The sequence below is a fragment of the Erithacus rubecula genome (assembly GCF_903797595.1).
Source record: "Erithacus rubecula genome assembly, chromosome: 1".
In the NCBI taxonomy this organism is placed as follows: domain Eukaryota; kingdom Metazoa; phylum Chordata; class Aves; order Passeriformes; family Muscicapidae; genus Erithacus; species Erithacus rubecula.
The window spans coordinates 85,958,198-85,986,184 of NC_136658.1; the positions used below are offsets into that span (position 1 = coordinate 85,958,198).

The 27,987-nt window shown below is 37.3% G+C and overlaps 1 protein-coding gene across 1 annotated transcript; it reads left to right on the top strand.

Annotated features, from left to right (window-relative positions):
• The first annotated feature begins 410 nt into the window (after positions 1-410).
• On the top strand, positions 411-27,987 carry GCC2 (GRIP and coiled-coil domain containing 2). The gene is made up of 23 exons (XM_079302138.1): positions 411-541; positions 3,416-3,478; positions 4,140-4,224; positions 5,282-5,349; positions 6,474-6,578; positions 7,401-9,863; positions 10,537-10,606; positions 11,090-11,190; positions 11,268-11,366; positions 12,935-13,054; positions 14,442-14,606; positions 14,980-15,084; positions 15,640-15,802; positions 16,336-16,436; positions 16,565-16,642; positions 17,313-17,450; positions 17,972-18,093; positions 19,648-19,824; positions 20,978-21,195; positions 22,566-22,760; positions 23,561-23,700; positions 23,951-24,152; positions 25,213-27,987. Exons 1-23 carry the CDS (start codon positions 440-442, stop codon positions 25,281-25,283), a joined length of 5,151 nt encoding a protein of 1,716 aa, XP_079158264.1. The 5' UTR covers positions 411-439; the 3' UTR covers positions 25,284-27,987.

The window sequence follows — 27,987 nt, forward strand, 5'->3', positions numbered from 1 at the left end:
TTTGTTTCAGGCCGTTGCTCCTTGTCCTGTCGCTGGGCACTGATGAAAAGTCTGGCACTATCCTATTGGCACTCGTCATATTTACTTGACAAATAATTTAATCGCTTTGTGTTTCCATCAAGGCATTAAAAACAGGGTCTTAAATCGCTCCATTTCTGCCCGAGCACGTCACTCTTCACCTCATGCTCTCCTTGTGGAGGCAGTGACAGACGCGCCTGCAGCGCGGCGCTGCCCCTAGGAGCCCTTCAGTACAGGGGACAGCAGAGTGTCATGGCGCTGCAACCCTTCCCCTTCCCCTTCCCCTTTATCTGAGGCCGGCAGCGACAGCCCTTCCCGGCCAGGGCCCGCCCCGTCCGCGCTCAGAGGCAGCGGGCCCTCGGCGGAGCCCCGCCCGGCCCCCGGGGCGGCGCTGCGGGCCGGGCCAGCCCGGCGTGCCGGGATGACGGAGGCGGAAGCGGTTCGGGGAGGATGTAGCGGCGCTGGCAGCGGCTGTGGCGCCGCGATCTCCCCGCCCCTGCAGCCCGCCGGCCCCGCCATGGAGGTAACGCGGCGGGGGCAGAGGGGCCGCGCAGCCCTCGGGGCGGGTGGGGAGGGCGGTGCGTGATCTTGGCAGGCAGCGCGGGGGACGGGGACGGTGCGGAGCAGCCCCTCCCACGCCGCGGTGCCTTTCCCTTCCCCCGGTGACGGGCGAGAAGCCCGCGGGCCCCTGGGCGCCCTTCGCAGCCCCGCGGGTGGCGCAGCCCCGTGAGGGAGGCCGGGGGCGGGAAGGGGGCCCTGCCGCTGCCCCAGGCCCAGCCCCTGCCCTGCGGAAATGCGGGAGCCGGTGCGGGCTGCAAGGGGCTCGTTTAGTGCCCCTCCTGCTCGGAAGGTGGGGACGTGGCCCTGCTGGCCCGGGCTGGGGGAGCGGGCGGTGCTGGCCCGGGGCAGCGACACGCGGTGACACTCGGCCGGGGCGTCGAGTGGTTACTGAGTGACAGCACCCACGGGCGGACAAGGGCTCCTTGTCCACGGAGGTGACCCGATGTGCTAACAGTGAAACACGCCTACCGACACAAGCAAATAAAACCACGGAAGTGTCTGTATTTAGTGGGTATTTCATAAACGCCAAGGAAATCCAAAGGAAACATTGAAGAGTTTTAAGTTCGCACATTAAATTAACTCTCCTGGTAGTGTCTGTGCTGCTCACGTGCCACGTTCTAATAGAGGTTCGGTGCCACTGTTGGTTGAAGCAATCACAATTCAAAATTCATTTCGGTGTGACCTGGTACACTTAGAGATTTGATATCTGACAGCTGCACACTGCTCAGAAAGTTGCTGTTCATCGTGGCCATTACTGCCACAGTTCACAGCAAAGGCTAATGTGTTTATGCATTGGTTAGACTTTCTAAGAGTATGTTAAGCTATTGCAAAAGTAAGGGATAGACAGCAGTTAAAATATATAGAACGTCTTGAAGTGTGGCATGGAAACCCTTTAGTTTAAAGGGTAAAGTAGACTTGAAATAAAATCTAAATAAAGAATGTGTGTGTATATATATATATATATACCAATGAACTATGGAAGCATCCAGATTTCAGAATGGTGCACTAGATACCATGCAGGATTGTGTTGTGCTTAAAAGCATGCTTAGTAGCTACTGGCTCACACCTTGGATGAAAAGCTCAGGGTTTTTTGATAGCTCATCTTCCTTGGTTTTCTTCTAACTCAAGTGAGTGAAGCCTTTTACATGAGCAGCCTCTGTTTTCTGTTACCAAAACAGCAGAACTGGATGTATTGTTTTATACAGTATGTGATTCTGCCTCTGTATGTATTAGCTCAATGAGGTAAAAGTATTGAGAGAAGAAAATTCATGTGACCTTGCTGTATTAAGGAGAGTGGTGGGTTATCATTTTCTGAACAGTACATGCAGTTTATTATAATTCATTATGCTGTCCAAGTGCTAAAATATTAGGAGTGTAAGTGTTGGCAAAGTTGTACATGCTAAGAAAATCTGAAACTAACTTTTTAACTTTTTTTTCCCTAATGCTGTACCACACATTTTTTTCTAATAAATTTGCTTTTGCCATCTTAAAAAAAAAAAACACTTAGCATGTGTTACATAGATGATTATAACTGCCTTTGTCCTTGGTCTGTACTTGAACTCATATTTCTAAAGATGATGCTTTTTATTATCTCTATCACCCATTCTGTCTAAATTATTACTGATTGTCCATTCTCATAGTGTTCAGATCCAGCTTGGTTCTTCCTTTGTTTGTAAGTGTTTTGATTTTTTTGGCAGAATGAAGAGAGTAGCAAAATAAAAGTGAAGGCATGTGTGTATACACACACACACAAACATCTAGGTATATAAAAATATAAATATTTATATGTACACCACTTTTATACCCATGCACATATGGTAGTATGGAAAAAAAAGCAGGGTAAAGGTCAAAGCTTGGAAATGCTATTCCTGATATATTGGAAGCATCTGTTCCCTTTTCCTTTGCAGCATCATGGCTGCATACATTTCTTTGTTTTCCTGATTATACATAAGCATATCCCATATAAACCACAGTAAAGTAACAGTCTCCTAGATTAGATCTGTGGAAGTTTACAGTAGAAGGCATTTTGCATATATTTTATGGATAGGGAGCCCAGAATTTGCAGAGCCTTTTCAGGTATGTTTTTCAAGCCAGCAATCCTAGTGGGAACTAGTATGCTTTAAAAAAAAAAATAATAAGAGAGAGCTTATAGTTTGTCCAAATGAGCCCTGACTTTGCTGAATCTTTTGGAATATATTTGACAGGCTAAAAATTGTAGTGATAAATCAGTGTGTTTAAGAAGGAAACAAAAAAAGGTTAAAAAAGGTTAGGAGCTTGTGTGGTTCAGAAGTTCCCAAGGTTTGATTTAACTGCTGCTTCTCTACAAGTTTTTTGGGGTGCTTTTTGTTTGTTTGTTTTTGGTTGGTTGGTTGGGGTTTTTGTTTTGTTTTGGGGTTTTTTGGGGGGGGTTGGTTGTTTTTTGGTTTTTTGGGTTTTTTTTGTTGTTGCTCTTTTTATTTTCAATGGCTCTTTTAAGAACAAGACAGTGCATCATAATTTTGAAACTGCTTGTAAATAAAATTAATTTGCAGTACTGTATCAGCTCTAGATGTCCATTCAGTAATGAAATCATAAAATCATACTGGTTTGGACATTGGGAGTTTTTTATTCTGCTAATCACAGTAGATTTTGTTCTGATAATCACAGTAGATATTTTTCCATTATGTTTCTGACTAATCCTATAAAATACATGTTATTTTCAAATTTTATTTTAATTTTTTTTTCTTGTGCTTTCACTATATTCAGTTAGTCTCTGTTTGAGAACTTTCAATTCATTCTTTTGGTAGTCTTAGACTGAAAAGTTCATTACTGCAGATTGTACTTTTTTTTGTTGTAGGTTCAAGATGCTGGGCAGGAGATGGTGGCATCTTCTGGCACACCAGGATCAGGCAAATCAAAGGTAATCAGTCCTCACTACCATAATTTATTTGGATAGCAGTAGTTGCAAGGGTTACAGCTCAGCATGCAAGCGTGACTAATAGGAAGGCAAAGATATTTTTAACATTTCTTCTAGACAGGAAAAAATAACTTATAAACATTAAGATAAAATGTTTTGGAAACTATGAGGAAAAAATCTCTCTTTGGTATGTTCACTTCCTGTTATATTTGATAAATTATTAATAGCATCCAGTTTTGGCAGCAGCCTGTTCCATAATGGATACAGACATCTTAGCATACGTTGGAAGTAAATTTAAACAATGGCAATGTTAGGTCAGCATGCTGTTTTCAAAATATTGTTCAAATTCTATTGCTAAGTTGTAATCCTTCCTAACTGAATTTTCCTAACTGATACTGCCCAATTGTGTGCTCCAGAATTGTTTCAGAAAAGTACTGAATGAGGAGTAATTTCTGTTGATGTAATTGAAGTAACAGAATTGGGTAACAGAACATCAGTAACTTGGACTGTTATTCTTTGAAATGTTATTCTTCTTACAAATATATGGTAAGAGTTTCTTGTCCTAAAATTTCATTTCTTGGAAGTCAGATGCTAAAATGCCTTGTTTCTATTGCCCTCTGGGTTAGAGGAAACTAATTTCTCTGATACATACTTTTTTTTACAGCTGGACACATTGCCCAAAGAAGACCTCATCAAGTTTGCAAAAAAGCAAGTGATGCTTATACAGAAAGTGAAGTCAAGATGTGCAGGTATCTTACTGGAAAGTGCAATTTCTGCCTTAATGCTTGGCACTACCTGACCTTTTCAAATATCACTGTGTGTTTTTTATAGGTAGATTTAAATTCTAGGCAAAAATACTAGGTTTTATTTTTCTTCAATTTTGCTATTTATGGTGGGAGGATAAGGACTGAAGTAACTGGATTAAGAAATAGAATAATAGAAACATTGCTTTTACCAGGTATCAAATTAATTTTGGTCTGACAGTATGGCATGATGGAACAGTGTAGCTTGTATAAAAGTTGAAGTGGGAGTTGTCATTGTGTATTCTCCATATTGGTGCAGGTTGCTTTTCAGGAAGCAAATGGGAGGAGGAATATCTGTTAATTTTTTGCATAATTAGTATAGTTTGTTGTAGAATACAGTGGCTTCTTTAAGACAGTTTGGTACTTTATATTTGATCATTTGTTGCTTTAACAAGAATTTGTAAAATACACCAAACAAAATTTTATGCATAACACCTAGAAGTACATGTAAATCTGTGCTGTCATGTGCTGTCCTTCTCCACTCTGCTGTCCCTTTTCCTCCAGTGGCCCACTACTTGGACTGGTGTCACTTCCCCTTGTTTGGAATGACAGCTATGCTGACTGCTGGTAGCTGCCCACTGAAACAATAAGGATACAGAGATGGGCTATATCAGGCTTTTCCTCAGTGTGGTTATTCATAAGATCTTGTTCTTCTGCTTGCTGCCTATTTTTAGAGAAACAGTAGAAACTGAGTATCTTTCCTCTGATTTAAATTGACCATGAAGTAGAAAGTAAGGTAATCATCAGAAGAATTTCTATCTGTTGTCCCTCTATCTAAGCAAGTGAGTTTTGCTTCCTCAGGAAACCATGCTCAGTGTCAGGACTGGAGAAGTAGTACTGAATATTTGTTCTCTTTCCATTATCTCTATCACTAAGTAACAAATAAAAATTGATGAAGATGTTTCTGGTTTGAATAGAAGTATTGTGAGGCACAAAATTTACTAGAAATTTGCTACTGCGATGCAACATCAATTCATACTGTGAAATTTCTTTACATTTTAAGAACTGGAGAAAGAAATTGAAGAACTCAAATCTAAAGCAGCTACTGCAGGAGCAGATGACATTATTCAGGTAGGAATATGTAACGGGTTTCTATTGTAATATGTAAAGTTAGCTGCAATAAATCCCCATAAAAAAATTGGTAAAATAGCTAAATAGTAAATAACTTGAGAATTGTTATTTAAATTGAATGGAATCAATCTGCAAGAATCCAAGACACTTTCTAAAACCTTTTCTTTTCCTTCTCGTGTCCTTGTTCCACTTGCCAGCAAACCCTCTTGGTTCTGTGAGAAATAGTACAATTTCCAGACAGAACTTTGCACAGCACTTCAGTACTTGAAGGGGGCTTACAAGATCTAGACAAACTTTTCAGGAGGGCCTGTTGCAATAGAACAAGTGGTAATGGTTTTAAACTAAAAGAGGGTTGATTTGGATTAGATATAAAGAATATAGTTTTTTACACAGCGGGTGGTGAAACATGGGAAAAGGTTGCTCAGAGAGGTGGTAGATTACCCACCCCTGGAAATATTCAAGATCAGGTTGAATGGGGCTCTGAGCAACTTGATGGAGTTGAAGATGTCCCTGCTCACTGCAGGGGGTTGGACTGGATGGCCTTTAAAGGTCTCTGCCCACCCAAACAATTCTATGACTGTGAGTGTCCCCAGCAAGACTTTTCTTTGTGTGGCTGGTTAGACCAGCTTTTGTTTATTTTGGAGTGACCATTGCAGAAAGACTTCAGTCATTTGGAAAAGTTGTGAGACAGTCATTTGATGAGATTGGAAACACATAATTAAAGTAGCATGTCACAAGAAATACTTTTAGGATCTGTCTTTCTCAGGATAAGGGTCATAGCATATGGAAGTGAAAATTAGTAGTGAAGAGGAATTTCTCAATTAAAGAATTGTTTTGAATCATTTGGTTGGAGATTTCTTTTCTACAGAAAGGGAAGTTCACCACTACCACCTGGTAATAAAACATCAGCTTATCACACGTACAGTTTTTCAAAGAACCCAAAATCATTGTTTTAGTCTACCTATTTAATGTCACGGGCTGGAAGCAATTTTTAAAACCAAACTGATGTGGTTTTTTTGACAAGAAGGGTCCTAATCAATATCTGAGTTCCTACATTTTTCAGAAATCATTATTTCCATTGTTAAGAAACCCTCCTTTCAATGATCTTTCTCATTTAATATTAGGCTCTCACAGAAAGGCTGGATGTTGTACTTCTGGAAAAAGCTGAAAGTCAGCAGCAGTGCATAGCTCTGAAAAAAGAAAATACTCAAATAAGGCAAGAAGCAGAGGTACTGAAATGATCAACAGAACATTACTGAAATATTAGAGAATTATATTTTTTTTCTGAATTTGCTTGTTGCATATGTAATTTTAATATTTTTCTTCACTTAGCTGTATTCTATCTCTTTAAAAAATCTAAAATAATATAAAGTCTTTATATATTAAAGCATATTTTCTCAGTACCCCCTAGTTCATAGTAATAAAAAAAACATTCTTATGAAACTGTCTAGATCCACAGCTGCAAGAAAAATTCAGTCTAGATCCACAGCTGCAAGAATTCAGTCTGTGCATTGAAAGCCTATAGATTCAGTCAATCAGCTCTGTCTTTCTATGGGAGCACAGGTTTACCTTTATGAGGTAAACCTTTAGATATGCATATGAGATTTACCTTTAGATTTTCATAAGAAGGAGGCTGTCAGCCAAGGCATCTGTATTATATTAAAAATGTCAATTAGTAATAAAGTGAAGACTGAATTGCTTGCAATTGATGGACATTGTTATATTCCAGATACCTGAATTTGATACACTAAGAGTAATCTAATCTTTAATACATTATCAGAATAGTTGCTAAAGCTGAACTCTGTCATGACCATTTTGTGAAATTATGCTGGTAAACATGATTTAGGACTTAGTTTTCCTTTCTCATTTTGCAAATGTTCTTGTACTCTGTGCAGTATCTTCTGAATTGAGTTGTCCTAATACAGTTAGATATTTACAGCAGTTTTTAAAACTGAGAATTACTACGTTTTCTAATTCATTATTGTAAACAGTTCACTTGGAAATTCTGTGTGCTAAATTACCAGTATTTAATAATTTTCTTGTTTGCTTAGGCTGCAGTGGCTAAAACAGAAGAATTGCAGAAGCAACTGGAACAATCAAGAATTGACTCTCTGGAAGAAGTAAAAGCTCTGAAGAGTGAATTAGCAAATGCACAATGCAAGCACAATGAAGATTTAAAAAAGCTGGAGATGGAATTAGATGAACAAGTGAAAAAACAAATGGAGCTGGTGGAACAGGTTGAATGTTACAATAATAGCCAAAAAGAAGTTAAAAGATTACAAGATGATGTCCAAAGAATTAAATCTACTTATGAAGAGCAAATTTTGTGTCTGAACAAGCAGTTGGAAGCTGTGGATGAAGACAAAACCAAAGAAGTGACAAATCTGCAAGAAACTATTAAAACCAACTCTCAGTCTTACCATAATGAAATAAAAAATCTGAATGAAGAGCTTAAAAAACTAAAAATTGCCCATCAGGAAGAGGTGTCAGAACTAATGCATCGGATTGAAATATCATCTAAAGAAAATGAAGAAAAGCAAAATCAAATAAATCAGTTACAGCATGATTTGGCAGAGAAAAATGCCAAGGAAGAAATATGTGCTCAGGCTGACCAGCGTGAATATGACTTGGAGCAGCTGAGAGAAGTCTTAAATAAAAATTTGGAAAACAAGGTAGACGTTGCAGATACACGAGAAGAACCTTGTGTAGAAGCAAAAATGGAAGAAAAAGTTAGGTACCTGGAGCATAGTTTAGAAGAACTCCAGTCCCAACATAGTATATTAAAAGATGAATTAACTTACATGAGCAATGTCAAGGTAAAACTGGAAGAGGAAATCCATCGTATGAAGGATGAGTACTTTCATGAGCGGGAAGACTTGGACTTTAAGATAAATGAATTGCAGCTTGCTAAAGAAGATTACTGCTGTGTAATTGAAAAACTAAAATTGGATGTTCAAGCAGCAGGACAGCACTATGAAACTGCTGCAAAAGAGCACAAATTAGAGATTCAGACTCTGAAAGATCAACACAAGAGAGAAATTTCTGAACTAAATGAAACTTTATTATCTGGTTCTGAAAAAGAACAGATGGCATTAGTTTTTGAAAATCAGGAACTTAGAGAACAACTTGAAAAGCAGACTCAGGAGAAAGAAGAAGCAGTGTCCAATTACAACAGCCTGAGAGAAACAATGGAAACGCTACAGGCTGAGCTAGGTGAATCTGCTGGAAAGATCAGCCAGGAGTTTGAATCAATGAAACAACAGCAAGCTTCTGATGTCAGTCAGCTGCAACAGAGACTCCGGGCTGCTTTGAATGAAAGGGATGTTTTTCTTGAAAATGCAAATCGCCTCCAGGAGAAATCATCATCTCTTCAGTTAAAGATAGAAGAACTAGAATGTAAAATCGTTAGTCTTCAGGAGGACAATAGCACCATGAAAAGTTCCCTTGACCAAAAAGAGATTACTGTCAGAGAACTGGAAGAGAAGGTTGTTGCTCTTACTGATGAAAACAGGCATCTTTTAAATGATGTAAAACACTTGGGTGAAGTGGGAGAAACCCTTCAGGAAACTTGCAAACAAGAACAAGTTAAAATTCAGGAACTTCAGCAAGAAGTAGATGTTGCTAATCAGTATAATAGTGACCTGAAGCAAACGGTAGAGGAATTAACAGAGAGACTGAATGAAGCTTTAACTTCAAAGGGTGAAAATGCTCAAATGCTAGAGCAGCTAGAAAAACAGATTGAATCTCTGGTGCGTGATAAAGAGCAGCTTTCATCTGAACTGTACACTCTTCGTGAGGAAAATAAGAAGCTCATTCAGGAAAAAGGTGAATTAAGTGAAGAGCTGAGAAAGACTACATCTGAAAAAGATGGTTGCTTACTGTTGAAAGAGCAGTCTGAAAACTTAGAAAGAAAACTACAAATGATAACTGCAGAGAAAGACCATATATCAACATTACTTGAAAATGAGCAAGTGCACACATCCCTTGTAAGAACTCAGCTGTACCACCTACTTGAGCAAGTGGGGTTCAGTGTTTCAGATTCTAATGAAGAACATGATTCTCTTAACTTGTTAAAAATAGCAAATGAATGCTTGTCAAAAATTAAAGGAGAGCAGTGCCTTGCTCTACAAAAGGAGGAGGAAGTAATTAATTTGCAGCGAGAAGTTGAGAGATTAGAGGAAGAAAATGCAGCTCAACACAGAGAACATAGATCCTTGATTCAGGATTTTGAAAAAGAAAAAAATCTCTTGAAAGAAGAACTGGAAGGAGTGTTGTCTGAAAAAGAAGCGCTTCAACATGATATCCAGGAGCTGAGGAATGCCAGTGAAAAAACAAGGATTGAAAATCAAGATCTTTTAGCTAATGCTGAAGAGATCAGTCAAAAACTTGCTCTTTATGAAAGCCAAATACAAGAACTGCAAAAAGGATCTGAAAGACAAGACGACTTAAATTTCATTCTGGAACAAAAGGAAACTGAACTTAGAAATGTGAAAGACGAACTGAGTTCTCTAAAGGTTATATTTTGTTATTGAAGTATAAAGACTAAACCTCTAAAGTCTTCAGAATTAAGGTTCAAAAAATACTTTCAATTCTCTCTTTTCTTTTTTGTTTTTTTTTCCTCTGGCCTGAAAGTGAGTCTCCCTTCTAGAAAGCACATATTTCTGAGTTTTCTAGCACCTCAGAATTCTCTTTTTTTTTTCCCCTAGGAAAAGAAAAATTAAACAAATGCAACCATAATGCTTTTTTGACAAACGTTGCTTGTAGTTAAACTTTTCTTCCTATCAATATCCCTTGAAGCAGTCAATTGACTAGATTGACTAACTGACCTCATAATCTTTCACCTCTAGTTTTCTGTGGCTCCATCTCAAACAAAACTGCTTGATCTGCATTAGCTTCAGGTCTTGGGAATTGCTGGTTATGTAAAACTGACAGTTGCAGAATGAGAGTATCTCCCCTTTTTGTCCTTGGACAGGATGGAAAGCAGCTCTTAAAATATTGGAATGTTCTGCTTTCAACTTAACTGTACTTTCACCAACCTGATACAAAGTTGCTCAATAAAGTCTTTCCTGGTAGTAAGAACATAGACAATTTTAGCTGTGGCTGAAACTCCTGGTGGCTTGTTAGGGACAAAACAGGTGACAGAAAGAAATTTTTGTAATATTTCTTATATCTTTGTTTATAATACAGAATTTAATGGAGACTATGACTGAGAAAACTGATCAAGAGTCTTCAGTAGCAGAGCTTCAAGAAAAAATTGGTATCTTTCTCACTTTTTTCTTTTATATAAATGGTCTGGCTTCTTTGGGTTGTTACCTTTCCTTTCTTTGCATTATTGTCCTCTATTTCCACAACTCAAGGAAGTAGAAGGGGAAGTAGATATTAATGCATCTCCTAGAGTATTCCTTCCACTGGGGAGTCAAAATGTTAGCAGTTATAAGTTGGATATGATTTGATACTTTTTAAGGCTTCTTCCTCTCTACATCTGTCATAAACCATGTCATGGATTTATCGTGGATTGTCCAGGGAAAGATTACCCCTAAGTTCTCAGTGTGTCTGGGTGTTTTAGCTTCAAATTGAAAGCTTAACTGAATGGTACAGATGAAGGGAACATCTTCCCCTGCTTTATATTTTGTTTGGTTTTAACATCATGCTGATGTTTGTGCTCTAATTGAATTTGATTTCATTTCTTGGGAAGAAATGGAAAGGTATCGTTTTTAATTTTCTTGCATATTTATTTTAGGGATGCTCGAAAAAGAATCTGCTGAAAAAGGAGAGAAGCTAAATAAAATTAAAGTGGTTGCTGTGAAAGCAAAGAAGGAATTAGATGCCAGTCGAAAAGAGGTACCTTGACTAATTCCTAATATGAAGATTCTGCATGGGGAGCTTTGTTTTAATGACACATGCTTCTTTTTAATAAGATGCAGGCTCTGAAAGAAGAGTTGGACTTGGTTCGATCAGAAAAAGATCAGTTGTCTGCTTCCATGAAAGATGTCATTCAAGGAGCTGAAAGCTATAAGGTAAGAATAGTGCTGCATTCACAAAAGACAGTAAACTGTCAAGAATACTTTGGGTTTGAAGCCTAGCCTAGATATACATTGCTATGTATATTTAACATTTAACACACACGTTTAACTTGCACAATTATGTTTGGCAAAAGAGATGGTGTCAATGCAGTTGAATACCAGAACCAAGAAATGTAAGGTTCTCTTAAGAGAACCGTGCAGCTGCTGTCAGAAGAAAATTAGACTCTTCCTTTTTACTACAACTCTGTTTTAAACCTTTTGAATCTAGCATCCTACATACCAAGCAATGTGTTGCTAGGCAAAACAGCAATTCCTGTGAATTCTGCAGAGTGCATGAAATTGAAGATCAGTTTGAAAGTCCTTAAATGAGGAAGACAAACTTGTAATTTTTTAGGGGCAAGTGTTCTTGGAGCACATCTCTGGGCACATGAGGCAGAAGCAGGTGACGAGGCAGCATTGCTTCCCCAAGAGAAAGCTGTTCCCTGTAAAACTTGGGAAGAAAAGGGAATTGAGGTTATGTAGTCTGGAGAAAAGCAGGCTCAGGGGGCTTTATCACTCTCTACAACCACCTGAAAGGAGATGTCAGGTGGGGATCAGTCTCTTCTCCCAAGCAACAAGAGGAAAATAGCCTTGAGTTCCACCAGGGGAAGTCTAGGATATTAGGAACAATTTCTTTACAAGAAGGGTGCTTGAGCATTAGAACAGGGAAGCAATGGAATCACCATCCATGATGGTATTTAAAATAAAATAAGTAAACACAGCAAGCATTTTACATACAAGTATATAAAATGAACACTCCACTTAAGGATGGATGTTAGTGGTGGGTTTGGCAGTGCTGGGTTTATGGTTGAATTCAATGATCTTAAAGGTAGCTTCACATCTAAATAATTCTGTGACATCATTGAGAGTATTGCATCCACTCTTGTCTCTCCTTCTCTCCCCAAGAAAGACATTGATAACATAAAGTGATTTCAGTGGAGGGATGACCAGGTTGGTCAAGGGACTGGAATAAGTGATGAGAAATTGCTCAGCCTGGAGAAAACTTTAAAGGAACCTCATAGGAGTTCTTCCAGTATCTACAAAGACATTATGAAAGGAAGAGAGGTGGTGTAAGAAAAGACAGTAGTCCTCAATTGAAAGGAGAGATTCCAACTGGATATATGGATAAACATTTTTATGCTATGAGAATTGTCAAGCTTTGGAATAGGTTGCCCAGTGGAGTAGCCATCTCCGTTCTTGGAGGCAGGTGCTTGGAAAGACATGTTTGGACAAAGCTCTGAGCAACCTGGTCTCATCTCACTGCTGACCTTCTTTTAAGCAGGAATGTGACACCTGCTGATCTGCCTTCCAACCTGAATTATTCTAGAATGTCATGAACTGAAAGGGGGTTTTTCCCAGAGTCTGTAGTGGAATTATAGCATTAATTTCATTTTGATATTTCTAATGTTGCAGTAAGACAGCTCATATAATTAAATACTAGGTAAGCACACCTCAGAGGTGTAGAATGTGCTTATGCAATACATATTGTAAAAATTTATGCTGTTGTGTTTGTATGTGTTAAGAATCTTTTGATGGAATACGACAAGCAAGGAGAGCAGCTGGATTCTGAAAAAGACAGAGCAAATAGTCTTGAACGTCAGCTAGATGATCTCACAAGACAGCTACAGGTGTCATCTGAGCAGGTCAGTTCTGTGGGTGGGTCTGATCTATTGATAAGTACCATAAAAATTAATTCTGCCTATTGGGTGCAAACTTTAATCATGTAATTGTTACTGTAGTTTTATAACCTAAGTGTGTTTTGAATAATGACTTGAAATTCAGAGTGGTTTGTTTGTTCCTTTCCAACATCTGATATCTTACCTGGGCCATGCCAAAGATAAATACATCTAGAATGTCTGGCTTTGTCAATAGAAAGAGCTTAATTTATCCCAGGTCAACTCACAGGAAAGAACAGATCATCTCTGGCTTAATTTTGGACCTACAGCTCTGCTACAAGTGTCAAACTTGCACTGTTTCTCTAACTGCACACCTACACACATGAAGTGCAGTAACCTTTAACTGAGACATTTTTTCTTCTATGTCTTCAACAAAATGTGGCTTGGGTTTTTTAATATTTTGTTTAATCAAGAGTGTTTAAATAGAGTAAATGAATTACAGATTTTGCATTTTTCACTAAGATGCATTGTAAAGTGGCATTGTAAATGCCACTACAGTGTCATTCAGAGGAGTCTAAGATGGTAATTAAGGAGCTGTGAGACACATTTTTGCAAAGCTGAAATGGGTTTGGTATTTAGGATTTAAACTCCCAGGCCCCATACACTAAAGGTCCACCTAGGCCACTGCTCCCTTATAAACACAAGCCAGTAATCAATAGCATAGGAAGAAATAAGAAATAATAGTATATATTCTACTGATTATGCAGGCTTTGATTTTTCAAATTTGTTATAAAGAATTTGTAAATAAAACACTGTTTAGGTAGTGGATATCTTTCTCTTATACTTCATTCTTAACAGGCAAAATAAAGACTAGGATATATCACTGAAGATGTCAAAATTTAATCTGTTAAAATCATTGCAAAAGTATAGCTGATGCAATAGAGTTCTTACTACATACAGGTGGAAGACTTCATGGTTCAGTCAAAGCTTGCAGTTCAACCTTTTTTAAGAGTTAATAGTATGATCATTTGTTTATAAGTACAGCAGCTGTATTTGAAGTGTGGCAGTAAGTATTGAAATACTGCATTGTTCCAAGGGGAAGGTTATAATGCAGAAAGCATAAATTTTTGGGCCTTTTTTCAGATTTCTTGTGATTCTTGCAATTTTACAGAAAGCTGGGCAAATTAGCTGGACAAAATAACCAAAATGTGCTAAAAGCTTTAATTTTGTGTATTTATCGATCTGGTTTAAAAGATAAAAGCTGGACAAAACTCATCTGTAGGAGTATTGTTTGCAAGGGATTTGGATAGAAATCAGTGTTGGGTATTTTTTTTTTTTTTTTTAATATAGAAAATACTTTATCTTGCACATAAAATCAACTTATGTTTTTATCATTCCACTGTGCTAATTTCAGCATGATCAGTTACGCTCCACTAATGAGGACCTCCTGGCTCGTGTTGAAACACTGCAAAATAATGCTAAGCTGCTGGAAACCCAGATACTGGAGATACAAAGAGCCAAAGCAAAGGCTGACAAAGAACTAGAAGCTGAAAAGCTTCTAAGAGAACAGAAAACAAAGGTAGTACTTGATAGAAATGGTGAATGGGCTGAAGCTTTACTTTCCCTGGATGTGATTTCTGTTAGACCTTTGCAAACTGTGTTTTTGTAGATCAGGTTCCACACTTTCCCTCTGTGTTACTTGGCTTTTTTGAAAACTTGGTCTGTTCATTGAAAGAACTTTGCAAGGCTGTCAATTCAGGTTAGGGGTAGTTATACTGAATGTGAAAGCCACTTCATAGTGTTGTTGACTTTTCTCTGGTTCACAATGATTTCCTGAAAAATAAATCAACTGTCTTTGTACAATGCAAGTGCGTGTGTGTGTCTAAGTATAGAAAGATGCTGACATCTATTTTGAAATTGAACTGCATAATTGACAACTGCTTAAATTTCAGGAGCATAGTGGTGCTGTCCGAGAAATGGAGGAGCTTCAGATGCAACTTCAGAAGGAAAAGAAACATTTGCAGAAAACTATGCAAGAACTAGAGCTGGCCAGAAAGGTAAAGTTGCTGTCCATGGGCTACCAAAGCTTTTAGCCCATCTGGCTGTGTTGAATGCCTCCCTTTCTGTTCTGAGGATTTTAAAGCTGGAGGTTTGCAAAAGGGAGAATGTGAGGGCTTTTGCTCCTGGTTGTATGCTTGGAGAGCTGAAAGATACTTTGGGGATAGGTTTTGGTTTTGTATTTTGTTTTTTTATTTAGCTTGGGTTATGTGCCCTTTCATGAGTAGAATAGAATTCAGATGTCTGGAGTACATCTGACAGATGTAATTTCTGTTAAGAAATTGCCTTGGCTTTAAGGATTGAGGATGACAGAAACTAATATATACAAAATAACTACAGATAAAACTAGTAACAGGTTTTTCAAAGCTTTTGTTTCTTATTTGAAAAGAGATTATTTACTGTGGATATGGAAATCCAGTGGATGGGTGGCGTTTGTGGATATGGATAGAGACAAAATCTTTGTCTGATGGGCAAAGTAGTTTTTAACAGAATTACAAAAGTCTTGGAAGCCAAGGCAAATTTTATGCTCTGACTTCATTTTGTGTACCTTGCAGGATGCTCAAAAGAGTACACTGATGGATATGGAAATAGCTGATTATGAAAGGCTAGTAAAGGAGCTTAATCAGAAGATTACTGATAAAGACAGCAGAATAGAAGATCTTGAGCAAGAAATGGGGATTCAGAAACAGAAACAAGAGGCCCTACAGGAAGAAATAAGTGAGTAAACTATAAAAGCAAGAGTCACTGGTGTAGTTAGCAATGGTAAAAAATGCATTTCAGAAACAGCTTCTCAAATCAGCAAGTGAGGGCAAGCTTTGCAGGAATAGTAAACAGTTGCATTAGAAAGCAATTTTGTCTTAGAGGAAGCTTTACTAGGTTATCAATCACTTAATCCAATGTTCAGCACTTCAAAAAGCCATTTGCTTGTATGACATACTGTGTTTCTTACCTGATTAAGTTATTCATAAGTTCTAAATATTGGTGACTGACAAGGGTTTCATTCTGATACACCACACTCATAAAACTTTACTGATTCCCATATGGTTAAAAATTGCATTTCTTCCTAAAACATTTCATTTATTTTAAGATTTTTTGTGATAACTTAGAAAAAGGGTACTAAAATTACTGTAAGCTACTGGTTTGCAGCTCTTAAGGGATCTGTTAGAATTTGTTTAAATATTTTCCAGCATTTCTAAGGAAACTTTAGAGGAGAAGTTTTCTTTGCATATAATTACTGTTCTCTGCATTAGAGTCACTTCAGTCAACTATGCAACAGGATGAGGAAAGAAATGCCAAGATTAAACAACTCCTGGTGAAAACCAAAAAAGAACTGGCTGATTCAAAACAAGCTGTAAGTGCATATGCTAATGACTATGTTTTTTATTTTAAAACTAGATTTTAAAAAATAGCTGGTATCTGAATTTTTAGGTTACTGAGGTGTGGAGGTGTTTTTAATATCCAGGTAATTTTATCTTGCAGGAAAGTGACCATCTGATGTTGCAGGCATCATTGAAAGGGGAACTGGAAGCCAGTCAGCAGCAGGTGGAAGCCTATAAGGCAAGAAACTTCACTTTTTGTTAGTACAAGTCTTCTAATTTAAGTGGTAAGGGTGTGATTTGTACTGGACACATGGAATATAGGCTGAAGAATAAGGAGGTGCTGTTTTTACTTCTGGGCTCTTTGTCTTAAATGAGTTTTGACTGTGTACTGCTTTCTCCAAATATTTTTTTCCTGTGATTTACCCTGTCTTTTTTCTTTCCCTTTCCTGTCCCTTTCCACCAAAGGAGAGGACTGTGGAGTTTGAAACTTGTAACTGGAATATATTTTTTAATGATTCTTTAAGAATGGAAGTTGCTCAGTTTAAAAACAGAGGAGCACAACACTGTCAGCAAAAATCTTAAGTGCTGTCCATCTGAATGGAATATAAATGGATTGGAATGTAATGAAAGAAGCAGGGCAGGGAGAGGGGTTGGCTTTCTTAAATGCTGCCACCCCAGCATTGTAATTTTATTTTCCATTCTCTCTTTAAACAGCATTACCTTTTGAAAATTAATACATGGTAACCTGTGTCTATTTTTTAATTCTATTTTTATTGGATTTTAATTTTGTATTCACCAGTTCTGTGCAGGAATTACTGTAATAGAGTCCTAAATTCTCAGTGGCATGTTCTCTTGGAGAAGTAAGGAAGGTTTTTGTGATAGTGAAGTTTTCAACTGATCTTTTCCAGATTCAAGTGGCTGTACTGACATCAGAAAAGCATAAAGTTCAGGAGCAACTGCGAACATCTTCGGAGCAGCACCAGCGTACGATGAGTGCTTGCCAGCAAAAAATTGCAACCCTGCAAGAAGAGTGCAGAGCAGCCCAGGTATTCCAGTGGAAGAAGTAATCTTAGAGTCTTAAGAAGGGAGATTACTTGCACTCTGCTTCTTCAAAAATATTTTGCTGATTTTTCACTCTTCTCTTTTTGTCTGTCAAGAATTGCGAATTACCCGAGTAGTTGGGTGGTGGTATAAACTGTCCTGGTTGACATATATCACTTGGGGTGAAACATCTGGACTTGCATACTTCTATTTCCAGTAGGGAAAAACTTGTGGTAGTGAGCAGCCAGGATTTATTTAAGATGAACACTTAAGTATACACTCAGAGAAAAGAAAAGTCTTTAAAGAAAAGAAGAGAAAAAGGAATATAACCTGCATTATATGATACTCTGTTAAAATCTAAAGAAACATTATCTGTTATGTTGGTCGCTGTTTTAATTAGCTGTTTTAAAGAAGGAAATGCAGCAGGTGGTTGTAATTTTATTCAGTGTAAGATGAATTGCATTATAAAGAAGTAAGGGAGCAGTAGTCAATAGTATAACTTACAGATTTGTTTTCTGTGTGATAGGCTGAACAAGCAGCTGTTACATCTGAATTTGAGAGCTACAAAGTCCGTGTTCATAATGTTCTAAAACAGCAAAAGAATAAATCTGCTTCTCGGACAGAATCTGAAGGAGCCAAACAAGAGAGGTAAAACTAACATTTTTACTCGATCTGTGTCTGACTGTGGCACCACCTAGCTGTGCAGAAGAAACATTATCAGTTTCTACTGGATTTGTCTTTTTAATCACTCTTTTTGTGTAGATTACATATTTTTACAGTCAGAAGGATAATTAAGGTCTTAGGAAGTTTTTTATGACTCTCACGAGCAGTAATTAGCCAGCACATTCCATGTAGATTTGACGTGTTGTTTTCTCTGACATGAAGTAGTCAAGTGCCATTTGCAACTAAGAAGAAAAGAGCAAATTGGTTCAGTTCAGCTGAGCTCACTTTGAATTTTTTCAGGGACGAGTAGTTTAGTGTAGGTAAAGCTCTGGATGCCAATTCAGTCATCACTTCCAGCAGATTTATGAAATCCTGTATGTTTTATCATGTGAGGGAAGACTTGGAAGAAAAGAGTTACACTACCAAAAGTTCTCTGAAAATGCTTAAAGTACAGTCATAAGCCAGGTGAGTTTAGATTAGCTTCAGAAAATGTCTCAACATAATGCAAAAGTCAATCAGTTTCTGCAAGTTATTTTTATTGATAGCTGCCCTTGGTGACAGACTGGGCGTTTATGTGTGAAATGTCAGGATTCTTCTCTGACACAGACCTTCTGTCGGTACCGGCAACTGCAGCCAAAAATCCACCAGAGGGCGACTTGTGCCTTGTTAGAGGACTTGCATTTAGGGCTGGGTTTGGGGTTTTTGAAACATTCTTGCTTTTGAAGCAACCAGACTGTGAGAGTTGCATTTCTTTGTCTCTCCTTTTTTTTGCAAAATTTTGAGTTCTGCTATCGTTACCTTTTTTTTTTTTTTTTGTGAGAGAGAACCATCTTGGAAACAAATTGGATAAGCAATAAATAGATGACAAATGGTTCCCAAATAAATTATTTATAAGTATCAACTGTAAGGATTAGTGGATTAGTGAGATGCATAGTTCATGAGATAATGGAGGTGTCTTCATATATAAACACAGAAATCAGTGAAAAAAGAATGTGTATTAGTTGAGATTTTTTTTTTTCCTTTCTTCCTGGCATTTCTGATTTTGAATTGTTTCTGACCAACCGAGTTTATCTGTTACGGATTTGATGTTGCTTTATAGTAATTAGCTCAAAATCTATTCCAACCATTTGTCTTGTGTATTTGGTCTTATTGAACTGATGTGCATTTACTAAACAAACAAAAAAAAAGCCTCACCATTTTTAAGAAGTTTTTTTTTTTTCCCAACCCATATATTATTTTCCTTCTGTCTTGTCCCTCCTTGAGGTAAAATTGCTATCAGTCATGCTTCCTACCCCAATATTGCATTCCCAGCAGTTCAGATGGGATGTGCCAAATCTATTAGTATCTATGTTGAAACAGGATTTGATTGTTTATGCTGTAGCCACATTCTAAGACTATTTTGATCTTAGAGCTTTGTTGATTTATTAATAAATATGCAAATTGGATCAGCTGTCCAAATGTTGTGGATATCATATAGGTTCTGAAATAATGTAATTATTTTAAATGCATATTGTGTATTCCTTTTCCTTCCACGTGCAGGGAACAGTTAGAAATGGTGATAGATCAACTTAAAGTTAAGCTGCAAGATGCTCAGCATAATTCACAGATGAATGCATCTGAACTCCAGGCATTGCAGTCTGAACACGACACCCTGCTGGAAAGACACAATAAGATGCTGCAAGAGACTGTTGCAAAAGAAGCAGAACTCCGTGAAAAGTATGGTCTGCTGGTGAATAGATATGGATATTTTATTTTGTTTAAGGTCTTAGCATATAGAAACCTATGACTACTTCACAAAGAGCATGTTGTTGAGAAAGTTAAAGGAATTTTCAAAAGGATTGTTTGCTATTTTTAACAAGCTATCAGAAGTTTCCACAATGACAGTGAAACAGTAGCTCACTGGGGAATTTGAGATTTCTGCAAGCTTTCTATCTCTAATCTTAATCAGATCTAAAAATTAACTTTTTTTAAGCACATTAACTATTTTAAAGTCTAATGCCCAGCACACCACATTTGTGTTGTATTGCTCTACTAAATTTTATGGTTGTTTCTTATTGAAAAAATTAAGATATTTGCTTTGCATATAATTAAGTTCACTGACAAAATACCCAGTTCTTGTCCACCAAATGCCTTTCTTACAGAAAGTACTGTATTTTAAGTTTGTGCTTGCCACAGGGTTAATTTGCTGTTTCTTTTAAAATGAAAGGAATCAGTTTAATCTGTATCACTTCTTGTAAAATCACATAAGTATCTAATACTTGAGCTCCTCAGAAAGAGTCTATCATTGTCTTCTCCATTTAGGGTACAAAGAAGTTCACTTGATGTATTACTTAGAAATTACATATTGATGTTAGGAACTGGTGACTTCTTGTCACTGTCTTTGTACAGTTTTACCTGTTCCTGATAGCTTCACAATAATTCACTGTAGTCAACCAAATTATGTTCTGCATTTTTCTGGAAACAACCAATTTCACAGTAGATTCCCTTTATACCTAAACACTATTTTTTTTTCTACTCTGGCTCTGTTTAAGTTTGTATGCTTATAAGGGTAAGTTCTGGACTTAAGTTTTTCCATAAATGCCTTTGTTTAATTGCTTGTGACTTTATTTATTTATCCAAAGATGTCTGAATTTTTTTTGTTCTGGAATAGAAGTCAAGAGTTTATATAGCACAGTGCATTCATATAACTAGTAATGTGTAACTTTTTCAGTCTCAGATTTTCCCTGTGAAACAAGGACTTTAAATGAAAAAAGTTGCAAGCATGGTCATTCTAAGATAATCCTACACATGAAAATTGAAAATTTTGAAATGTAAAACTTGCAGTGTTTTCCTGCTTGTGTCTTACTGTTTGTGCATGCACTGTTTTCAGACTCTGCACAATACAGTCTGAGAACATGGTCATCAAAACAGAACACGCCCAGGCTTTGAGTCAGCTGACAGCCCAGAATGAAGCTCTCAGGAACAATTTCAGAGATCAGGTCAGGAACCTGCAAGAAGAGCACAGGAAGACAGTAGAGACACTTCAGCAGCAACTCTCCAGAGTAGAAGCTCAGCTCTTCCAGCTCAAGAGTGAACCAAGCACTAGAGGTAACTTCCAGGCAGAATACCAGGTTTTCATGGGTTAGTTACAGATCTGTGTACCTCAGTCTGAAGCTAAAATGTGCTTACAGCATTTGATTCTGTAAAATCACCAGCAACTTTTTATGGAAAATCTTCAGCATGCTGTATCAGTCCACAGATACCAAGTCAGGAATCTTAATAACATCCTTGAATGCATCCAGAGGAGGGCAACAGAGGTGGTGGAAGGGCTGGAAGGACTGTCCTGTGAGAAGCAGCTGAGGACTTTGGGTCAATCTAGTTTGGAGGAAAGCAGCCTGAGGGCAACCTCATTGTTATCTTACAGATTCCTGAGTGGGGAGAGGTGAAGAAGGAAATGCTGGGCTATTTTCTCTGGTATTCAGTTATAGGACATGGAATTGGTTCAGAGCTGCCATAGGAAGGTTCAGACTGGACATTAGGAAGCATTTTCTTACTGCAAGGGTGGTCATACTCTGCAACAGGCTTCCCATTGAAGTGATTGATGCCCGAAACCTGTCAGTGTTTTAAGAGCCATTACAACAATACCCTTGGTAATGTTTTAACTTGTGATCACTCTTGAACTGGACAGGCAGTTGGACTAGATACATGTTCTGTTCTAGAATCTGCATCACTGATACCTATTCTGCAGTATCTGCATTGTCAGATAGATGGAGGGAAATAAATATTCGGTGTTCTTATGAGGTTGTCTCAGGTTTTGGAGCATACTGGACATCTGCCTCAAGTATGAAGTGTAAAGCTAGAGAAAAATGTATTGAAAGCTGTTTTAAAAATGTTTGTTGTTTGTGTACATGCTATTTATTATACTTGCTATTTGACCCTTCTTCCAATTTAATATTTTACTGTCTTCAATTTCAAGTGCTATTTTTGTATCTGTAAAGTTACTAGTCAGGATGTAGTTGAACATTTTCCAAGCAGCAGTAACAGTTTAAGAAGTTGCTCTGTTATTACTGAAGTAGAGGGGTCTTGCACACTGTAATAAAACAGAAGAATTTACACCTCCCACAGGACTGGTTGAAACAAAAGCAAAATCTGTTTTGCATTAAAGGTATTTGTTACTCTTACTATAGCTAAAACACATTTTCAGGGAGATGTGCATGAAGGTTTCATAGTCACTGAAATAAAAATTGCCAATCAAGTTTGGGTTTAGAACCAGACTCTGACTTGAATGGCCCTTAGAAGGTGAATGGCTGTATTTTATTATTATAAATATTACGTGCAAAACTGGCTTTTTCTTTTTGCTTCACCTTCCCCTGCATTTTGGGACTATTTTATGTATCACTCTCAACATGAGACAGTCACACCTAGGAATTTGCCCTCCCAATTTCATTCTGTTATGAACATCAGTAAGTGTCTTTCAGGTCCAGCTGTTTCAAATCCAGCAACAAAGAGCTTGAGAGAGCGGCGGAACACTGACCTTCCTGTGCTCGATGTGCACACTGTTGCTAGGGAAGAGGGAGAAGGTATGGAGACAACAGACACAGAGTCTGTCTCCTCATCCAGCACCTATGTTCAATCCTTGGAGCAGCTGCTGAGCTCATCAGAAGCAAAGCCTGGTAGGTAGAACGTGGCTTTCAGAAGCACTTGCCTACATAGGTCATAGAAGTTCGTTCCTTCAAAATATTTTAGAGCATTGTGTTTCCATGCTTTTAGGTGCAAGACACAAGTGCCACTGAGTTTACACTGTCCTGAACTTTAGCAGGAGTTATGTTATTGTGTAAGGACTAACATTAGGACATTCCGGCAGGTTTTAGTGAATTAGAGGTGTCATATTTCTGAGCTTTTAAATGGAAAAGACAGGGTGAGCAAGTCAGTGAATAGTTACAGAAATTTTAGTGTTCTGCATGAATCTCTGCTAGGGACAGTTAAGCACTGATTTAACCCTGTTAATGAAAAGATAAAATTTTGGTTCATCTTAATGAGGCTTATTAGAACAGTACTACTTTTTTAATAGGGTTTTTTCTAGGAAAGTGAAACCCAGCATGAAAAAGAATGTTTTAGGAGTCCCCAAAACCCAGAAAAATACATGGTGGCATATAATCCTGTTTTAAAAGTGTACTGAACACTTCACGGATAACTGTTGAAAATCTCCATTTATGGGTAGGAAACAAGGAATAAGTTAAAACCAGGTATCTTGAGGTACTCTAGAACTCTTTTGCCAGCTGCCTTCAAACAAAAATAGATCAGAAAATTAGCATGTAGCAGCAGCATTGATGCATGTTAAGTCTGCACTCTGACTTTGCATTAATTCTGTTCATAAAAAACATTACATTAATCAAGTTCTGATGTTAAGTTAGTGTGAAGTAGATGCAAATGCTTTTTCCTTCTCTTAGTTTTCTTTTCCAATTAATTGCAGAACCATCTCAGTGGCAAGCAGATCTCACCAAGGATGAACTGATTCAGAAACTGAACACAACAACTAAGAGTGCTGATCACTTGAACGAATTACTTCGTGAATCAGAAGCAACCAATGCAATCCTAATGGAGCAAATAAAGGTTAGCAGACACACAGGAGATGTGAGGACAGCTTTTAATTTCCATTGTCTATTTCTTAGACCAAATATCTTTCAGAAAATCTCAGTCTAAAATTTTGGTGATGTAAAACTTAATTTGGGAGGGGCTTTTATTCCACAAGTCTAATTAGTGCTTCCAGAGTCTACTTCAGTTTTTTGGGGTTTTTTTACCACAGTTTCTAGTTGGGTAGGCATGGTAAGCAGTATTACATATTTTTTTCCCTCATCTGCAGCTTCTTAAGAATGAAATAAGAAGATTGGAAAGAAATCAAGAGAGAGAAAAGTCTGTGGCTAATCTAGAGTACTTGAAGAATGTTCTATTGCAGTTCATATTTCTGAAATCAGGAAGTGAGAAGGAACGGCTGCTCCCAGTAATAGACACTATGTTACAGCTCAGCCCTGAAGAGAAGGGGAAGCTGGTTGCAATTGCCCAAGGTAGGTGGTGTTCAAAATATTGTCACAAAAAAGAGGAAAAGCAAAAAGGAAAAGGATAGTTCTGTGCTGTCTGTTGTGTAGACCTTTGAGAAAAAAACCAAAATTTAGTATCATAATGCCAGTGAACTAGTCATAAAACCATTTTCTTTGTTGGGAAGTTACTATTCAGTTTTCACTAAACAGAACAAATACCATAAAACTGGCATAAAATATAATTTCTTCTGAAACATTTACATTTTAGGAAGATAGTGGTAAGTTGAAAAATTAAATGTGTTCATGTTTTGAGTGGAGTTTAAAAATTTTTGTCAAAAATAGAGGTTTAATATAATTGAATTATTTTCTTTGCAGATGTTCTAAACAGATAACTAAAGTGGTCCTGTCAAGGCAGTACTGCAGATCTAATATTAATTTCAATATAATGCATTTAAAGATATCTTAAAATATACTCTTTGTTGAATAAAGGAACTAGGGAAAGACATAAAAAGAGTTAGGCATTTACAAGAAATTAGCACAGGATTTTTGTGTACAATAATGTTCTTTTTCTGCTTCAAATACTCTGAGCATTTGTTCTCTTAAATGCTTATTAAGGTATTGTCATTTCTCAATGACACTAACTGTATTCTTCTACTTCATTAGCAACTGACCTATACTTTATCTTAGAATTAATATAAACAAGATGCAACACATGTACATATAAGAACTTAAAACTTGAAGAAAATCACATTAAAAAGGGAAGTGTTTAATTATTGCATCCCATGATAGGCTGTGCATTTGGAAAAACAAGATGTGAGTCAAGTTCATATGATGTTGATGTTGTTCTGGGCCTCTAATGAAGACTGATTGAATTTTTCTGGAGAATGGTGATATTCTTAAGCAATATTAAGTAAAGAGGACTTGGTGCTACAGCCCATATCTATGTCAGTCTAAGAGTGAGTTCCTTTCTCAGCAAGCTTGAGGATAATATTTGAAAAAGGATAAAGGCAAGGAGTGGGGGCAAGGTCATGTAACCAAATGATTTAATGTCTAATATAAGATAAGTATGTTTCTCTTCCTCTTTCAGGTGAAGAAGAGAGTACCTCACGGCCTTCTGGGTGGGCTTCATACCTCCACAGCTGGTCAGGACTTCGATAAAACAGTGGAAACACTGAACCTTTAAAAACATTCCACAACTGCAAACCTGAGAAGTCTTGCTGTCAATCTGTTGGTGTCGTAACATTGAACTACAGGCTTTTATTCTTGTGTGTTATTTTCAGTTTTTTAGGCTCTGCTAAGAAAGAAGCCTGCAGTAGCTCTGGAAGATCGTCCTGTGTTATGCTCTGGCAGCAGTGAACTATTTTTCTTGTAAATGTTAAAGCTGATAATAAGAACTGTGAGAAGTGACTAATTGCAAATAGTTTGGAAACAGAATTTGTCAACCTGTGATAGCTCTTTTGATATCAGTTTAAAAGTTTGACCTGCTATATTAACTGGAATAACTAGTGTATAGATTTAAAGCATTTGAAAGTGTTTACAGTTGCTTTCACATATCACTGTCAGCTAGCTAATCTGTATGGTTAGTGTTATTCTCTGCACATTTAAGAAATTTAAAATTACTTCCTCTCTTGTGATAGCCATCACAAAGTGTAAGATAATTAAGAAACAGGGCATTTTCTGCTTTAAAGTTGTAGTCTTTCTTAAATTATTTTGCTTTTGCAGAACATGAAGGCAACGGTTTACAAAATGTAGAGGATGCAGAAATTGCATGAAGCACAGTGCTTGTCACATCTGAGCATGGTACTGTAGTAGAGATTAATGGCATCTATGAAAGCCTTAGGACAGCACTCCAGGACTCAGAGGTTCTAAGTGAGCTGAAGCTTTGTGAGAAAGGGCTTAAGCAAGGGCTTTTTGATCTGAGGTTGGAAGTTTGTGGAAAAGACCAGGAAGATATGTTCCATTACTGTAATGATGTCTGTAATTAGATGACAAGGCTACTCATACTGACTTAGTCATAGTGAAGACACTAAAGAAAAAAAGAATCTGAGCCCACAGGTCAGACTCCTAAGATTAACTTCTGCTAGAGAAGAATGAAGCTTTTGTCAATAGATGCATTTTTTAAATGTTCTAATAATTGAAGATCTTATTCTCTCACTTACCTGTGTGTGTGTGCACATTGTTTGCACAGATCTTTTGCACAGATGAGATGATCTCTGTTCCAGGTTACTCAACAGAATGTTATAGATTTTTTCCAAGAAAAATAAATTTCTACCATCTCTACTTCTATTATCACAGCACCTCTTTTTACCTCGAGTTGTCTTCTCTCCTTTACAGTCCATAATGCCTTTCACCATCTTAATTTATTTGTAAGGTTTCAAAAAGCATACACATGTGTTTGAATCCTGCTTGTGTTTAAACCAGTCTTTCTGTCTTTTTCACTCATATTTTCACATTCTCTGTGTTATACAGAGAGTCTTTCCCTGGTACACATACAAATACTAAATAGGATTCTTCCTTTCCTATCTACCTTAGCTCAGGTTCTGAGGAAATTATGCTTTTTCCTTTAATATTGCCTTATTTCAGGCTGAGATTAATCTGAAGGTGTGAACAGCAGAATGATAACATGTTGAGAATAAACTGTTCAGTAAGTTTGCTTTTGGTTTAATTTTTTGCTTGTATATATTTCAATACACAATCCACAAAGCCAGAAGACTTTATTTAGATATTTTAATTCCTTAAATCCTTTTAATTCCTTGCCACTGGCTTAGGCACTTCTATTTTCTTCCCTTCCAATATGTATTTTAACTGGAACATTTTATGGTTTGTGCTTCTGGGGAAAACATTCTCTGTGGACTTTCAGAACATGCAACTGATCCAACAGTAGTGTGAGGGACAAGTCTTTAAGGTATCTCTAGTAAACACAAGGCTGTGTTTAGGCTTTCTTCACTTGCCTTTGGAATGACTGACCTTCTCTTCAGCATTCATGATTTGGATCAGATCTGAGATGGTGAATTCAAGCTCCTTATTCAGCTGGATTTGGTTAGTGTCACTCAAAAGAATGCCAAAACACATCAACAGGAGAGATTTGAAATATGTATAAAAATAAGTGGTAGTCGTCCTGCTGTGATTTTAGCAATGGGAGCACGTGAGTAGAAGGATATGGCTTTGTCTCACTTAGTTCACACTCTATTTGGAGCTGACCTGATTTAGTCTGTGCTATTGCTAAAGAGCTGTGACAAGTTCCTCTTAAAATGCACATATTTCAGAACTGTAAATTATTTAATGTTGTAAGCTGTGAATAAAGGTATGCAAGTAACATATATCACTGGCTTATGAAATACCAGTTGCCTATTGACTTCTTTCAAGTCTGAGTTGCATGCTCACTGTTTTTAGTAAAACTTGAGTACTGTACTTATGAATGTAGTGAACAACTTGCATTAATATATTTTTTTTATAATGAAAGATTGAGGTCTTAATTAATTAAAAATATTTTAATAACTGTTACTAAATTGTTTTCTGTTGCTAAGATTGCCAGAACTTACCTATGTGGCAATAAACTGACTGTAAGCAAATAGATCAAAGTTTACAGACACTTGAGTAAATGGCATAGAAGAATGTGAACTGGAAACAAAATTATTTTGCATAGAGAACTTTTTATATGTCATATATTTGCATTTGTAATGTACAGCATTGTAGCTGTGATTTGCTTTCACAAAGCAGTTCAGAGTTTTAACTAGTACTGCTGCTTCTTGATATACCGTGGTGCTCTTTTTTGGAAGAGCACTGTGCTGACTTTGCTTTCTTGTTCTTTTTGGTTTCTTTACAGTGCCACATTTATTAGAATGTTTCACAGAAAATGTCA

Bases quoted from the DNA above. Each gene is read 5' to 3' on its own strand.
- GCC2 (XM_079302138.1), top strand. From the start codon at position 440: ATGACGGAGGCGGAAGCGGTTCGGGGAGGATGTAGCGGCGCTGGCAGC. The intron at 22,761-23,560 runs GTAGGTAGAACG...AATTAATTGCAG, and splicing joins CTCATCAGAAGCAAAGCCTG to AACCATCTCAGTGGCAAGCA. The intron at 24,153-25,212 runs GTAGGTGGTGTT...TTCCTCTTTCAG, and splicing joins GCTGGTTGCAATTGCCCAAG to GTGAAGAAGAGAGTACCTCA.